General features: G+C 39.6%; 2 protein-coding genes across 7 annotated transcripts in view; both read right to left on the reverse strand.

Moving 5' to 3' along the window:
* The window catches only part of ttc28 (tetratricopeptide repeat domain 28), a 109,254-nt gene extending 97,791 nt beyond the window's left edge, over positions 1-11,463 (reverse strand). Inside the window, exons 1-2 of one of the 4 annotated variants that reach the window (XM_015032472.1) lie at positions 11,003-11,463; positions 5,798-6,163 (exon numbers count right to left, since the gene is read on the reverse strand). In XM_015032472.1, coding sequence (XP_014887958.1) covers positions 5,798-6,163; positions 11,003-11,032 — 396 coding nt within the window. In that variant the 5' untranslated portion in view covers positions 11,033-11,463. The remainder of the gene's footprint in view (positions 1-5,797; positions 6,164-11,002) is intronic. The other 3 variants (XM_015032473.1, XM_015032474.1, XM_015032475.1) reach the window with 3 other exon arrangements.
* A 645-nt stretch (positions 11,464-12,108) lies between these two features.
* The window catches only part of pla2g3 (phospholipase A2 group III), a 22,061-nt gene continuing 18,957 nt past the window's right edge, over positions 12,109-15,212 (reverse strand). For all 3 annotated transcript variants that reach the window (XM_015032480.1, XM_015032478.1, XM_015032479.1), the window contains 2 exons: positions 14,866-14,976; positions 12,109-14,046 (listed from right to left, as the gene is read on the reverse strand). In XM_015032480.1, coding sequence (XP_014887966.1) covers positions 13,791-14,046; positions 14,866-14,976 — 367 coding nt within the window. In that variant the 3' untranslated portion in view covers positions 12,109-13,790. The remainder of the gene's footprint in view (positions 14,047-14,865; positions 14,977-15,212) is intronic.

Raw genomic sequence — 15,212 nt, forward strand, 5'->3', positions numbered from 1 at the left:
TTCACTGAGAGCGAAACGGACAAACAGTCGGTGCCACATATGCCCAGCTGAGCTGCGCATCCAGCAGCTTGGCATGCTGTTGCTGTGGAAACGCCAAACAGATGAACCTGTAATTATGTTTGTTTTAATAGTGAGGAGACCTTAGACCGTTTAAATGTGTCAGTTTGTCTATTTGTCTCGCCGCCGAACTTCAGGAAAAACAGAAATCTGGGATTATTTTACAACGGTGAAACATGGAGGAAACAGTCAAAGGGCACAGCTTTGTTTTTGCTTTAATTACACTGTAGAGTATGTAATTATGCAGACTATCACGTTGTGACACAAGGAAATACCAAATTAAACAGAAACGTGTGGGATTCATAGACTGATAGTTGAATTCTGAGAGTTGGCTTTTGAACCAGTTTTTTCCTGGGTCTTTTTTTTGGTTGTTGTTGGTTTTTCTTTAAGAGCTGCACCAAAAAAATATATGTTGGTTAATTGGAAACTCAAACATCAGCTCTATTTCTGCAAAGTGAATGCACCTTCGGCAGCCACTGGGGAAACGACTGCCTTCCAACAAGAAGGTCCTGGGTTTAAATCCTGGCCTGGGGTCTTTTCGGACGGAGTTTGAATGTTCTCCGCATACTGGCTGCTGGAAGGTTTTAATTGAAAAGCACTTCCTGTGAAAGTCGGCCTTTTCCTTTTCCTGTTACTTTACCAAGCAATGAATGGCATGACTGCTGCAGGAGGTCGGTCCGTTTTCAACAAGTTATTTTACATGATTGAAAATTCTAGACAATGGATGAATGACTACAATTAAACAGCTGTTTCATTTATATCAGGTCTGTAACACTGAATTAAGTTTAGTTAAATAAATTGTTTCTGTCAATTTAAAGGATTCTGTTTTTACAACTTCATTTGTTGGTTTAATTCATAACTAATACATTTATATTTTTCTATATGAATAACATTAAAAATTCTGTACATACCAAATACAACTTTAGAGAAAATCAACTTGATATTTGAACACCTTGGCTCCTCCCTTTTACAATGTTTTCACCAGCGTAGCACTGAAAAGTAGCTTGTATAACGAGCGCTGTAGATACACGGTGGCACCAGGTGTTTGCTAATTGTTTCTGGCTAGTCTGAAGGAGCTGAGTGGGGGGTTCATGAGGGAGGGCTGTTCTGTGAGGCAGAAACTTGGTAGCTTGGAAACTGCGTTCTGAGGAGGAGCTGCATCTCGAAGGCGGGGCTAGGTCCACCCAGGCGTTTTCTAGAGCAAAATAGTTGCCATGGAGATTAAAGGATTCCTCAAACATGCATGGAAGAATCAAGGCAACACTCCAGGTGTGTTTTTTGATGAGGCAATAACATTATCACTATGCAAAGCTGAAAAAAGTCAATTCTAGGTAATACCGCCCCTTTAAATAAAGATCAGATTTATGGCTGGCGTACTGCCATTGCTGTAGAAACTGAGCCGCTCACTGGCTAGCCGCTGCTGCCAGTGTGTGCTTATAGATCTGCAGAGTGAAAGCCAGCTAAATCCTCGTCATGCGACATTCCCACCATGCTTCGTTCACATCAAACTGAGACAATCTTTCATTAAGATCCACTCCTCTTATCTTTCCCCTTCCTTTGCACATACAGTTGAGTTCCTCCACCAGCAGCTTGTGTTTAATTGCTGAGTCAGCAGCTTTTGGTTCGAGCTGGCTAGTATAGGCACACATCTTCCGATTACCTGAAAATTAACCCCAACTCTCCTTGCAGGCTAAAATAAAACTCACTATGTTCTGCAGAAGTGTTTTGGCAGCAGGAGACCCAGAGCCAGCAGTACGGGAGAATATTATCAGGTCTGAGAGACGCAAAGGAAGCTGCAGCAGGCCCTCCTGCTGATGCACATAATTGGAGAGATGAATTTCAGGGGAACAAAAAAAGAAAAAGAAGAAGTAGAACAAAAAGAAAGCAAACACTAAGTGGCCGATAACACGAGTTCCAGAGCAGCTTCTGAGACAGATTTTTGGAGAAGTCAGTCAGCTGGGGTGGATTACAGGGCCTGTGTGTTACCAAGCCTCATGTGATGTGGGTCATCAGAGGGCAACGCAGTCGCTTTGGCAACAAGAACTGTTCACGTTCCTCTGTGGATGAGAGGGGAATTTCACAAGTCAGTGCTGCTCTCTAGTGGTTTCTCCAAAAATCCTCTTCAGTCATATTCTGACACCACACGATGAACTGATCTGTGTTTCTCTCTGAAGTCTGAATAAAATATGTTTTTTGGAGTAGTCTTCAATTAGAGGAATGATACAGGTAGAATAGAATGTGTTATTTTAATACTTCATCTATGTGATGTTTTGGTAAAAATGATCTGTCTTTTTATGTGAACTAGAAAGAATAGCGGAAGCTGCTGATGCTAATGGGGATCTGAAGGAACAACAAACAACAGGTTCTGCATAAAAGTAACACAACTGACAATAGTGTATTAGGAAAAAAAATAGAGGAGTACGTTCCTGCCAAAACACGCAACAAATTTTGAGATTAAAATTGATTTTTTTCTAGAAGATTTCTCAGATTTTCTAGAAAAAAAACCTGGAAATTTCTTAGTTTGAAAAGCTGAAAAATTGCAACAAAAAGAACTAATATTTTGAAATTAATATCAGAAAATTTCTAGACATTTTTTGATTCATCTAAATCTAGAAAGAAAAGTTTGAAAAGTAAAAAAAAAAAAAAAACTTTTAAAACTATGTGGAAATATCCACATTTTTATCTATAAAATTTCTGAGTTTTTTTGGCAGAAATTTACTCCAGTCTACAAATGCACAAATATGGCATTGCAAAAAGTTTCAATTTTGTAAATCTCTAAAGCACAAGTGTTTTTTCCCCTAAAAAATCTTTTATTTCATGTAAAGAAAAACAATGTTTTTTCAAAAATATTTTCTTACATGAATTGCTAAGACAGGTAATTTTAATGTGATTCAGTTGTGAAAATTAATTGTAGTTATTCAATAAAAAAAAACTGAAAACTGCATTTATTATTATACCTATTTTCAGCATTTGTTTCTTTAACATGTGTATTTGAAGTTTTAAATAGCCCTTGTGGAAGATCCAAAGAGGCTCAGGACCCGCAGGTTGCAGCTACATCATTTATTTTAAAAGAAAAACTGAATAAAGATGGAAAATTCTGTATTTCAAGTCCACAGAAACTAATTTAAATTAAATCATTTCCTCTGGAGACTCCTTCCCTTCCCCATCTCATGCTCTGACCTGGACAAAGCTCTCCACCACTTTTCACTCTCAGCACAAACATCAGTAAAGCAGCTTTTACTCTGAAGGAGCCTGAACAGTTTGATGTGGGGAGGCTTCCCAAAGCAAACCCTTCCTGCTCGTCCCGCTTGAAGAAACGAGAGCGTCTTTGCCCGTATGCGAGTAATCGTCCGTGCAGCGTGCGGTCAGCGAGACGTTTCTTAATGACAGAGTTATCCAGAGCGACGCGGGGCCAACTCCTCTGGCTGCTCTGTAAACAGGCGGAGCGGGGCAGCCATCTGGTCTGCCTCCACCTTCCTGATGATCTGCACTGATTCCTTCTGAGTGAACCCTCAGCGTAACGTCGAGCTGAACCAGACTGCAGCGAAACGTGAGCCAGCAAAGAATGAAGCTGCTTTTACTTTCACAAGTCCAAGTTTACACCTCCAATCAAAATTATTCTCTATGTTTAGTGTTATTGTTTCTAAAATATATATATATATTGGTTTTACTTATTGGTTGAAGTATCTCTGACAACCAGAACATAAAAAAAAAAAAAAATTCTTAAATTTTTTCTAATTGTATTGTGGCACCCCCATTGGGGTGCACCCAGTTGGCTCAGCTATTTTGCAAAAAAGAGAACAAAAAAAGAAGAAAAAGACAAATTTCAGTTTCTAGATGCTGCAGAGACTTCCCCTGAAAGACTCACAGCTCTATCTGGGGTGAAAGGCTGTTCGAAGCACCTCCTTCAGGTTTTCTGTAAACTAACACTTCTTCACCTGTGAGCTGACAAATTGAACAGAAAGTTTCACTTTCTTCATGAGCTTAGCTATCTAAAAGAAAAAAAAAAGAACCTGCTCGGTCTTCAAAAGTACCAAACAATAAAAAATACAGGCAGAGAGTGTGTGTAGGTGTGTTTGTATGTGTGTGTGTGTGTGTGTGTAGACGACAGCAAACAGCCTGGTCGGTGTAAGCATATAAAAACTTCTTCTCAGTCAAAGGAAAGGCTTTCGCTCTTGCAGCAAGTTTTACTTCATTTGAATCACAAAGAAACAAAAAGGCTTTCTCCAAAATCTTTGCATCGGATGAACGAAACGAAAACATCGAAATGCAAAGAAGCGCTGCCAGCCTGCCTGCGCGCTGTTGTTATCCAGATAAGCACCCAAACTTCAGCGACTTTTGACCGACTCCTCCACTCCGTTCCCATGACCGAGTCGCTCCATGTATGTGTGTGTGTGTGTGTGTGTGTGTGTGTGTGTGTGAGATTCAGATAATGCGCGTGTTTGAGAGTGCTGTGCCAACAGACAAGTCAGCGGGGGCAGCAATGGGACAAACTGTGGGAGGCAAACACAGAAGAAGAAAAGGAGGAGAGAAGAAAGCAAAGATGGCCGACTGAAGGGTAGAAAGAAGGAAGTGAAGCAGAAAGATTCTCTCTTTCTGGTAGTTCATCGGTTCTGACCTTAGCTTTGACCCAAAGCGAATGCTGCAGTGAGCTCACAGCAATGACACCGCCACTATGCAGACACACACACACACACACACACACAAACACAGGAATGCTGCTTCTGGTATTGTCTTTAAGTACCAAACTCGGGCCAAGGCCTCGCCAGGGTTTCCAAAACAAAATAACAGCCGTGCAAAGCTATCTCACACTTGCACACAAACACACACATACACACACTGCTCGGATACACACCCAAACACCACTTCCGTCCATTCTCTCTCACTGTGAAAGGAAGCGGAGCGGAGCTGGCTGGGAACCAGCTGTCCCGACAGAGGTAGTCCTCCGACTGCCCACTTTCCTCTCTGAAAGGACTTGAAGGACTCGGAGTATATTCTCTGACTTTCCACTGTTTAGATGCAAGCGACCACTTCAAGCCTTTGGGGGAGGAGAGAAGCAATTCATGCGGTCTAAATCTGGTTTTCTTCAAGTGAGTGGTCTGATTTAGGGCCATTACTATAGATGCATCATTAACACAAAACTCTAAAATAAAAATACCCACTTTGACCAAGTAGTTTTTATTTCAAACAGCTTTCCAACCAGCTGAATCAAATAACTGAATTACCTTTTCAATATGGCATCAAGTTTGGCAAAAGCTGCATCTTCAGGACGACAGTTGGAGACGCCTGCTCTAGAGACATTCCCTAAAGGACTGGCGGCTGTAAGCGAGCTAAATGCAGTTCCACGCAGTATTCACTCAGGATGGCTGCATGAAAATGTGTGAAACACTTTAAAAAAAAACAACCTCCAGACAAAAATTTGGTTTCCAGTCACAATTACACACTACTTTGCGTTGGTTTATCACAAATAACACTTTTACAAGGCATCGTAAAAGCACAGCTGGAGCTGACCACATCCCACAAGTTGTGGACGTTTAACTTTTATTTGAGCAACATTTTACGCTGGTGTACCGAAGACGATTAGCGCCAAGAAATAAAAATAATTCTGACTTTTGATCTCAGGAAATCATTGTTCTTCTTTCTCCGACCTGATCATTACTTACACTTTTAAATCCAATTACTCTGCTCAACCGACAACTACAATTAAAGCAGTAAGGTCATCAAAGGTCAAACGTCTTACCTTGGGCCATTTGGGGTTAATTAGACGGGCTTTGATTGCGTCGTCCAGAGCCTTGGCGTGCTGTCCCAGTCTGAGGTAGGCCGCAGACCGGTTGCTGTACAGGATGCAGTTTTGCGGGTCCGCGGTGAGGGCCTCGGTGTAGAGACGAACAGCCAGCACAAACTCCCCCTGCTGGCAGGCCTGGTTACTGCGGCGCACACGTTCCAAGAACTCAGCTTTGCTCAGGGCGGCTGGACCGCCAGAGCCAGAAATCCGATCCAGCCTTTTCCCGACTTGGGCCGAGGGGATCCCGGGAGATGAAGAGCGAGAGGATGAGGAGGAAGGGTTGGTGGCTCTGCCGGTGGAGCGAGAGCCAAAAAGGGAGAACTGTGGAGAAGACGGAGGAGGAAGAGGAAGAGGACACGCTTAGCAAGACATAGCAACACATTTCTGTGTCTATTAATAAAAAACATCATCAAAATTACTTGTATTTTTCTTTTCTTTTTTTTTTAAATAACTGCTTTACATTGAGTAGCTGTGATATTCAATTGTTGAGATAACATTTGTCCCGTTACAGTTGTCGTACCACCAGGCTAATAGATAAATGATCTTCATCAGACTACTGTCCAATATATTCCCATGGAATTTGGTCTAACCAAAATCCTGCAGAAATCATATTTGTAAAAAAACCACTACTACTTTGAACAACATATTCAAAACCATATAATTTACATCTGAATCATCAGATGTGTATTAGGGCCACTGTAGAAAAAAAAAAAACTTAATTTCCTCCAAAAAACTCAGAAATTTTGGAGGAAATCAAGCCCAGACATTTTCTAGAAAAAAACTAAAAAAAATAATCTAAAAATTTCTGCATTTTTTCTTGAAAATTTTTAATTTCTCAAACTCAGAAATTTCCTTGTTTTTGCTTAGAAAATGTCTGAGAAATTTTGGTGGGAATGTACTCAATGTTAAATTTTATCTACAATGGCCATCGTACACCATCGTAGAAATTGAATCTAGCATATTTTATTTCTTTAGTATTGGATTCAAATAACTTTTGTTTTAAAAATGCTCAAAAGACCAATTGACGTTGACCTGCATGTCATTAAACAAGACATGCAGGTCATTTTTCTTTAGTTGGATCTAAAGAAAAACAAAGAACAACTGAGAACTGACTGAAGAACGATCTGATGCAGTGAGATCTGGACTGGCTAGACAATTACGAGTTCATCCAAATGGAAACAGGAAAAAACTAAACCCAAACATTACACTGGATGCACTGAACTCCAAAGGATGTGTGTTCATACTAAAACTTAGAAATATCTTTTGAATTATCCATCATGTCAGGATTATTTCAAGGATAAAGAAAATTTGAAAGGATTTTAGAAACTATTCCATTCAATGATGCTTCATAAAACAGACATTTGAGAAGTAAAAACTGATTTAAGTGTAATTTTCCAGTATTTGAAGCCGTCACTAAAACAACAGCCCACTCAAAGAATATTGTCAGTTACATTTTCACACACACAAAAAAACATTATTGAAGATGGAAAGATACCCAAAATAACAGCAAACAGTAGCTGCCTCATATGAATTTTATGATGCAGTGAAAAACTGCTGCGTTCACGTCTCTGTTCTGCTGTAACCACTTCAACTCTTCAGGAAGATGCGGGGGGAAAAAAGTGACAAAGTCAAAGTGGGTTCTGCTGAAACTTGGGCTCAAATGTTCTCACTACGGCCGAGAGCGAGGCGCTTCCACAGAGCTGCCTCCTCTGATCTGGTGTTTCCAAATCCGGGTTTTCACCAGAGCTTACACCAAGGCCGTCATTATCTCTCTACAAATTGCCACAGGCACACACACACGCACACACACCCACGCACACACACGAGCTTAAGGGATTCCTAAACCTTCAAAATGCATCAGCCAACATTGTTGACGAAGACGCCAGAAAACTTGAAGTGGTACTTAAGATTTACTTGAAATAGACCAGAGGCGTTTGTCAGTCTCACGTTTCTGATACGAGTGAAGCATCTGCTCTGTGGAGGTTTTCATCGTTTTAAACAAGCCTGTTTATCCATCTCCACTTATTTCAATGGGTTTTATTTCTAAGAACAAAGCGGGATGACTGTGGCATCAAACTAAACATCGCTGCCTGGATATCAACAACCTCTTTTTTTGTTGTCATAATATCTTTATTGAAGTTGCACTCATGTAGAACTGCTACAAAATAACAATGCAATGGAAATGTGAATGGAAAACAACAGCTTTCCATTCACAGAGGTCCATAAAAATAAATCATTTTTAGCTAACAGGAAAAAACACTTTTCTTTTAATAAATGACAGATGTAGATTACATCTAGAATGTATTAGACCAAAACTAAAACGATGAATATCATTCTCATCAGTTATTAATCTGTCTGAAAGACAGAACAAAACAAATACGTGTATATACGAGTGTGTGCATATAGTTGTAAAAAAAAACCTTTAGCCAACACTATGTCATATTTTAATAGATTAGATTAGATTCCATTTTGTGTTTCTCCCACCCCCCATTTTTTTGATAATTGGAAGATTTAAAAGAGTTGCTTCTTTTGGGCTTTTCACAGGTGTGAAGGGTTGACGAAGGAGAAGCTGCGTGGCTAAACAAGTTACATTGTTTGCCACTGTTCCCTTCACATTATTTGTTTTAAGTAGAGCTGTCCCGATCCCACATTGAAATCGGAAATCAGTCTGGAAAACAGCCCGAAAAACAGCATCGGATCTATAATCTCTGATATACGCAAGCTGATAGAAGTACTCTGCTCCAGCATTTAGTCCAACCCAGAATTTAGTCTGCTCCACTATTTAGTGTCCCCCAGCCTTTTGTCGACCCCTGTAGTTACTCCACTCCAGCATTTAGTCCATCCCAGAATTTAGTCTGCTCCTGCATTTGTATCCAGCAGTGCTTGTATCCTGAACACAGACCCATTGGTTGATAATGGTTGGGTCAGTTGTTGTTGACTATTGTTCTCTGCTTGACTAGTATCACTAGATCAACTATTTCCTAACATTTCACACAGCAAAATACGTAACAAAAGTGTGTATGATTCTTGCTGTTATCTTATCTGGCCGATATCGGTATCGGTCAACACTCAAAGCAGCGATATCGGTAATGTCGTATTGGAACACCACTAATTTTAAATACTTAATCAAGCACAAAACAGCATCACCTGATAAATGAGTTTTGTGTTAGCTGGTCAGTACCGTACACACACACGCACACACACACACACGCACACGGTCAGGTGAGAAGAAAAAAGACTCAATAAGACACTCAGCAGGATAAATCTATAGTTGTATAAATATCCCTGCATGTTGCATTTGCTCCATAACAAAAAGCATATTTCAGTAGACACACAGATGATCAAATTTTAAAGAAGAATTTGCTGGAGCTGCAGTCAGTAGAGCAGCGCTGCAACAGGAACACAGCATGAATATCCTGCCCAGTCCTTCCAAGACTGCTGGCAAACACACGCTTCCCCTGTCGTCCCGTCTTACTATTCACTGCCCCTCGACTCTGCCCAGGTCACAGGGAGGACATTCCTGAAGAATAACACCAATATGAGGAGAAAAATCTCCATAGCTAAAAGAACGACTGCTCCACCTGAATATGATTATTGATCTTCTAATTTAAGATTAAGAAGTATCAAACAACAGGCTGGTGGCCAAATATGAAATGAACTCCTGACAATTTCACCAGTGGCTCAAGCTCAGTCATTAGATCTGCAAACATTCATTTTCGAGTCATGGCTCAGATTCTCAGTTGGGTTTAGGTCTGTACTTTGACTGAACCAGTCATGGGGTCACTATCCTGGCCCGGTCTGAAATCTGCTGCTTCCCTCTGTGTCCTGAAGACAGTAATACCCACAGCACTATGCTGCCATCACCATGTTTCACAGTGGGAATGTTGTGTTCAAGGTATGGTCAGACCCTTTGGTTTTATTTTATTTTTTGCTACATGTAGCACATGCCTGTAGGCCAAAAAGTTACATTTTGGTTACATCTGACTAAAGAAATTTCTTCCTATTCTTTTCATATTTTTAATTTGCTAAAAAAATGTTAGTTTTTTTATTCTTACTAATAAGAATAATAGTATAATACTGTCTCAGCCTTATTTCACATTGGGATGCATGTTCACGATGATCAGTGTTAGCTTTCTAAAATCTATGACTATTTGTTGGTTAGCCAAAACATTGCCAAAAAGTTCCCAAGTAACTATGTTACCTTCGGTTGTTATAAAAATGCTGTATATATATCAAATATGACTTAAAAGATATTTGACTTCATAATTTGATGCCTTGAAACTGGGCCTTTCTGCTTTTTCTGAAACTCTTCCTCCAGGAAGTCATCACCACATGGCTCCTTTATCAACCTTTAAAAACATTTTTACCAACTTCAGACTGAGAAGTCGCTTGTGTAATGAGCTCAGCAGATGCACAGTTCCACCAGATGTTTGCTAATAGTTGCTGGCTGGTTTGAAGGAGCAGAATGGGGGCACGGTGGGGGAGTACTGCTCTGAAGCTTAAATTTTCCACTCAACAGGTACAAACCTCTGACAGGGGTCTCCAACACAGTGCCTGTTCAAAATCACATAAATGATTAAGTGATGTAAAAAATAAACTGTCAGTTTGGCAGCCCTTTGTATCACTTAGTACTCATGAAGAGCCTCTTTAGCAAAACGTTTGGTGACTCGTGCTCTAAAATATAACGGAATTTCTACATGAAAAAACAACTGATTCTCAATAGATTTAAATGAGCACATTTAAAATATAAAAATAATGTAAAGTATAAGTTATTCATGAAACAATTTTTACTAAGCAGTCCATATATATATATATATATATACACACACACTATAGATAAGGATATGTTGGATGCAAAATGCATAAATAGTGATTAAAAATAAGTAAATAAGCTACTGGGTTAGCTGTGGTGACTGTCAGTTGGAAAGACCCCAAACCAAATTCTGCTCAGGGCCCCAAACAGCTTTGGACCGCCTATGTTTTCAGACTTTTCCTCATAAATCCTGAAGGATGTCAACACCTCATAATACGTGAGCAACCTGCATTTATTTAAAAAAAAAAAAAAAAAAAAAAAGCTCCAGCAAACTCTTTTCTTTATCTCTTTTCCCTCCGGCAGTCCTCACATTTCACCCCCACAATTTACGTTTCCACCGGCCTCACCTTCTCTTTCCTCGCTCTGGGCTTTTCCATCTCCGCTAAATCCTCCGCCTGCTGCTCCAAACTTTGATCCCGCAGCAGCAGCAGAACTGAGGGAGGGCAGGAAAAGCCTCCGACACCATCCAAAACAAGCCCAGGAGTCGGCCGTCGGTTCCCCGGTGATGAGTCCTGCGAGTCCGCTCACGATTCAGCGGCACGCGCGCGTTACGTCGCCACTTTCCAAAGTTTTTCTCGGCGGTGAGTTAATCCGCAGTGAATGCGCCATGTTCCCCGCTGCCGATCCTCCCCATAGCGGAATTTTTGTCCGGTGAGAGGCGGGGATCCGGTCGGCTCCATGGCTGCAGCTCTCAGCAAGGTTTCAATTACTCCTCATGACATCAGAGGGGAATTGAGTTACCTGATGGACATTATAAGGCCCGACAAAGCCGCACACAGTGACGGTGTGTGTGCGGGGGGAATAAGCACCACGTGGACTTAGTTCTTTTAGACATGAAAGCTAAACGCGCACGAGTAAAATTAAAAGCAAACACAACAGGAAACTGATCTTTTATATATATATTTTTTAAATATCTTCTCTAAAATGTCCAGAAACTTTTTTTTTAACATTGTTGTGGGGAAATTAGATTTTTATAAACACCGAGTTTAAACCATCTGGAAAAATGTTTTAGAAAAAACTGGTTCATTTGCCCGTATCCAAACTGAACTGGTGTGTAAAAATTCTTAGCATGGGCAGTCCACCCAGGGCGCCAGTCTGTCAAGGAGCAGCACCTGGAGGAAAAATGCTGTCATTTACGCATTCAACAACTTTCCTCCTGCTTTTCTCATGATTATTCAAGCCATTCCTGTTATATTTCTGGTTAAAGTGTTCTACCTTTTCCCCAGCAGCTTCTCTCTTATTTTGCTTTGTCTTTGCTTAATAATGAACATGTGTATTTTCTCCATTTCAGGTCACACTTCAATAATGTTACAATCTGTGAGGACCAGATTATATTTTGTGTGCTTTGGTACATTAAAACTTTCCAGAAGAAAAACTTTTTTTTTTTTTTACCGTCAGCTACAAATTTCCTTCTCTGACAAACTAAAACACAATGAAAACATTTTTATGTTCATCAATCTCAACTTTTATGAGTGCTTCTCATGTACAAGTATTTACAAATGATTTCCAGTTCATTGCAACGGCAACCAAAATTTACAAAGGCTTTCACAAAAATTCTGTACAAATACAACTTCAACGTGCGCTTCTAGGAGCTGGGCTACAGACAGCGGCTATCAAACGTCTTCACACCAGATTTTTTTTTTTTTTTGTAAAAAGAGAACATAACTTTTTTTCCCCGCATATCATGCGACATTTATCCTGTGCAGCTTTTTGGAGAAAAGTTATTCATTCGTAATCGTTATTTTGACAGCAAAGGATGGTAGTGGCAGGATCATGCTCTGGGGTTACTTTACTTTAAATACAATCAAGATGGATGAAGCTGGAGAAAAATAAATACTTTATTAGGGGAATATTAAAGTTCCGGGATGGCCTAGTCAAAGTCCAGAGCTAAAATTGCCCTCATAATCAAATAAGTCTGATTTTTTTTCCTTCTTTCTGACACATTTGTTTGTTTTTCAGTTGAACTCCACTTAATAAAGGTCACATTATCTGAAAAACCTTTGAAAGGATTTATGATGGTGGCGTTGTAACAGGAGTGTGAACATTTTTGAAGCCGCTGTCATTTTTTAACATTTTCGTATCAACTAGGGAGAGAAACAGACACCAGATCTGGAGGAGATGAACACATTATAGGAAGTACAGCAGTAAAGACGTGAACCATCCTCAGGCTCAGTTTTCGTCTTAGAAATAAATTCTGCTACATTTCACTAAAGAACTACATTTACCAGATTCCAGAAGGAGTTTGGCTTAAGCTCCACAGTGACTCAAAGGTTGATCAAATAAATATATAATAGTGCAATATTTAATAGGGTCCCAAAGAAGTTTCCATAACTTAACATAAGACATTGTGAAATAAATATCTGCCTTTTATCATCTCAGAAATGTTGAGAAAAAAAAAATTAAATTCAACCTTTATTGTGAAAATCTTTGTATCCTGATTTTTTATTTTATTTCTTTATCATTTTTTTCTTACTAAAATACATTGCTTGGGGGCAAATTTTGGTTATTGAACAGAATAGAAGAAAAAATTACTTGTTTTGTTGTCAGTCTAAGAGCCGATTAAAGATTGTGGTTTCAAAGTTTGGAAACCACCGCCCCCTCGTGGTCATGAGGCAACACAGCATGCATTTCCAGAAGGATGAACTCTGCTTTTGCACTCATTATTTAACAGCGTTGCCTTGGAAATTATGTCTGAAAGTTTTCCCATGTTCAACTGTTTTATTTAATGTTTCAACTGAAAATCTTATTTATTATCGCTGAAATAAGAATAATAATGATTTGCTAAGGGTTGATTTGTATAAGCAACTAAAACTTAATTTGGCTGAATTCTGAACGTTTTTCCCCCTCAGTTCTATAAACAAAGGAAGAAATGTAAAGCCTAGTCTTTACTTGAGGTAGTTACTGATCTGTCTGGCTTTTAATATGGAACTTTCTCAGAAAATGATTAAAATAATTACCTCATTATTACCACCTTATTTGTCTTTCTTCTGTGAAAGACAAATAATCTTTCACAGAGGGAAACAAAAATGGAACTTAAAATAGCTGAAATGTGTTCCTTTGTTTGAATCAAATCCTATAAAACAGTTTTTAATCATTTATTTCACAATGTCTTTTTTCCTCCCTGCTACCGGCCGTTCAGTTGACCTGAGTTCCTGTGATACGAGGCTGTTCTGCGCTTTGGACTCGTTTTCTGTTCTTCCCGGTTTGCTTGGGTCGAGTCATTCTCACACACAGTTTGTAAAGTCTCACAGCTCGGTCTTTCTTCTTCGCTTTTGTCGGGCCTGGCCTCCTGCCCCTCCGTCTCTCTGCCTGCAGATGGCGCTGCTCCGCCACTTCAACACTCGTTGGGTCAAGCCGAGGAAGTTCTGCTTTCACCACCGTAGCAGTGCAGCTGATGAATCAAAGCAGGAAATAAAAATAAAACAAACGTTTTTATCGTGTGTGTGCTGTTATCTCCATCTCTGTAACTTTACTGTTATTATATTAATGTAGAATATATAAGAGATAAGGGGTCAATTAGATAAGGTTTTTTTTCTCCCCTTCAAACTACTGCTTTTCATTTAAAACTTTTGTTCATGTCAGCATGCCGCATGTTCATTTTAAACAGTGAATGAATGAAAAATTAAAATTAAAATGAATGGGTTCAGACGCGGCACTCTGAACAGTCAACTTATGCAGCAACGAATCTTCGTAAATGTGGAGACGTCAATAACATCTGTCAGTCTTTGCTGGTTGTTTCTCAAGATTTTGTCCCAACTTAACATTTGTGGATTGACAATACTTTGATCTTGGGATGTGAAAAATGCTAATTTGATCTGGTTGCTTTTACAAACCCACTGGGTTCACATCAATCACAAATTTTTAGCTCTGAATTCCATTTGTGTTATGCAATGTTAATGTTAACAATTCAGCACATCTCTGCACTCATTTTTATGAATGCAGAGATACTTAACAGATTGTTATTCATTCTATACATTTTCAGCTTTTTGCCACGATGGAAGATGAAAATCTGTTACAGACTCTTCAGCCAATCAAAGACTAACATTTTTATCCAAATGTTTTCTCTTTTTGTACATCTTTCCACAGCTTTTAAGCACTTTTTTAAAAGTGCTTAGACAAACTTTTACGGTGGGTTAATTAAAGAGTTTCTCCCACAGAGTGATTATGCGATATTAGACACACAAACCAGTATGTTTCTGTAAATACTGACTTGCTGCTTGATGCGCAGTCCTGGGGCAGGAAGCAGGACTGAGACACATGTCCAATCAGAAGAGTCTCCACTTTGCTCAGTTGTCTCTGTTGAGTCAGAGAGTGGAACAGTCTGGAAGGACATTCAGAGAAACGTCAGATATGTTTCAGGAAAAAAACAAAACAAAAAAAAAAAGCTCAAAAGTCTGTTAAAACAAGCTGACAGACTGATAACCTGTGTGATACTGCGGCTCTACGGTAACGTTCAGAGACCTGAAGGCCTGTCAGAGAGCAGAGAGCTGCCGTCTTACATAAGCTGGTGAATGTTTACACTGGCCCTGGCCTAGGTCTGTGTTATGAAATGTCTCC

The sequence above is a fragment of the Poecilia latipinna genome, unplaced genomic scaffold, assembly GCF_001443285.1.
Source record: "Poecilia latipinna isolate Pla-1442-1.1 unplaced genomic scaffold, P_latipinna-1.0 Scaffold242, whole genome shotgun sequence".
NCBI classification, from domain to species: Eukaryota; Metazoa; Chordata; class Actinopteri; order Cyprinodontiformes; family Poeciliidae; genus Poecilia; species Poecilia latipinna.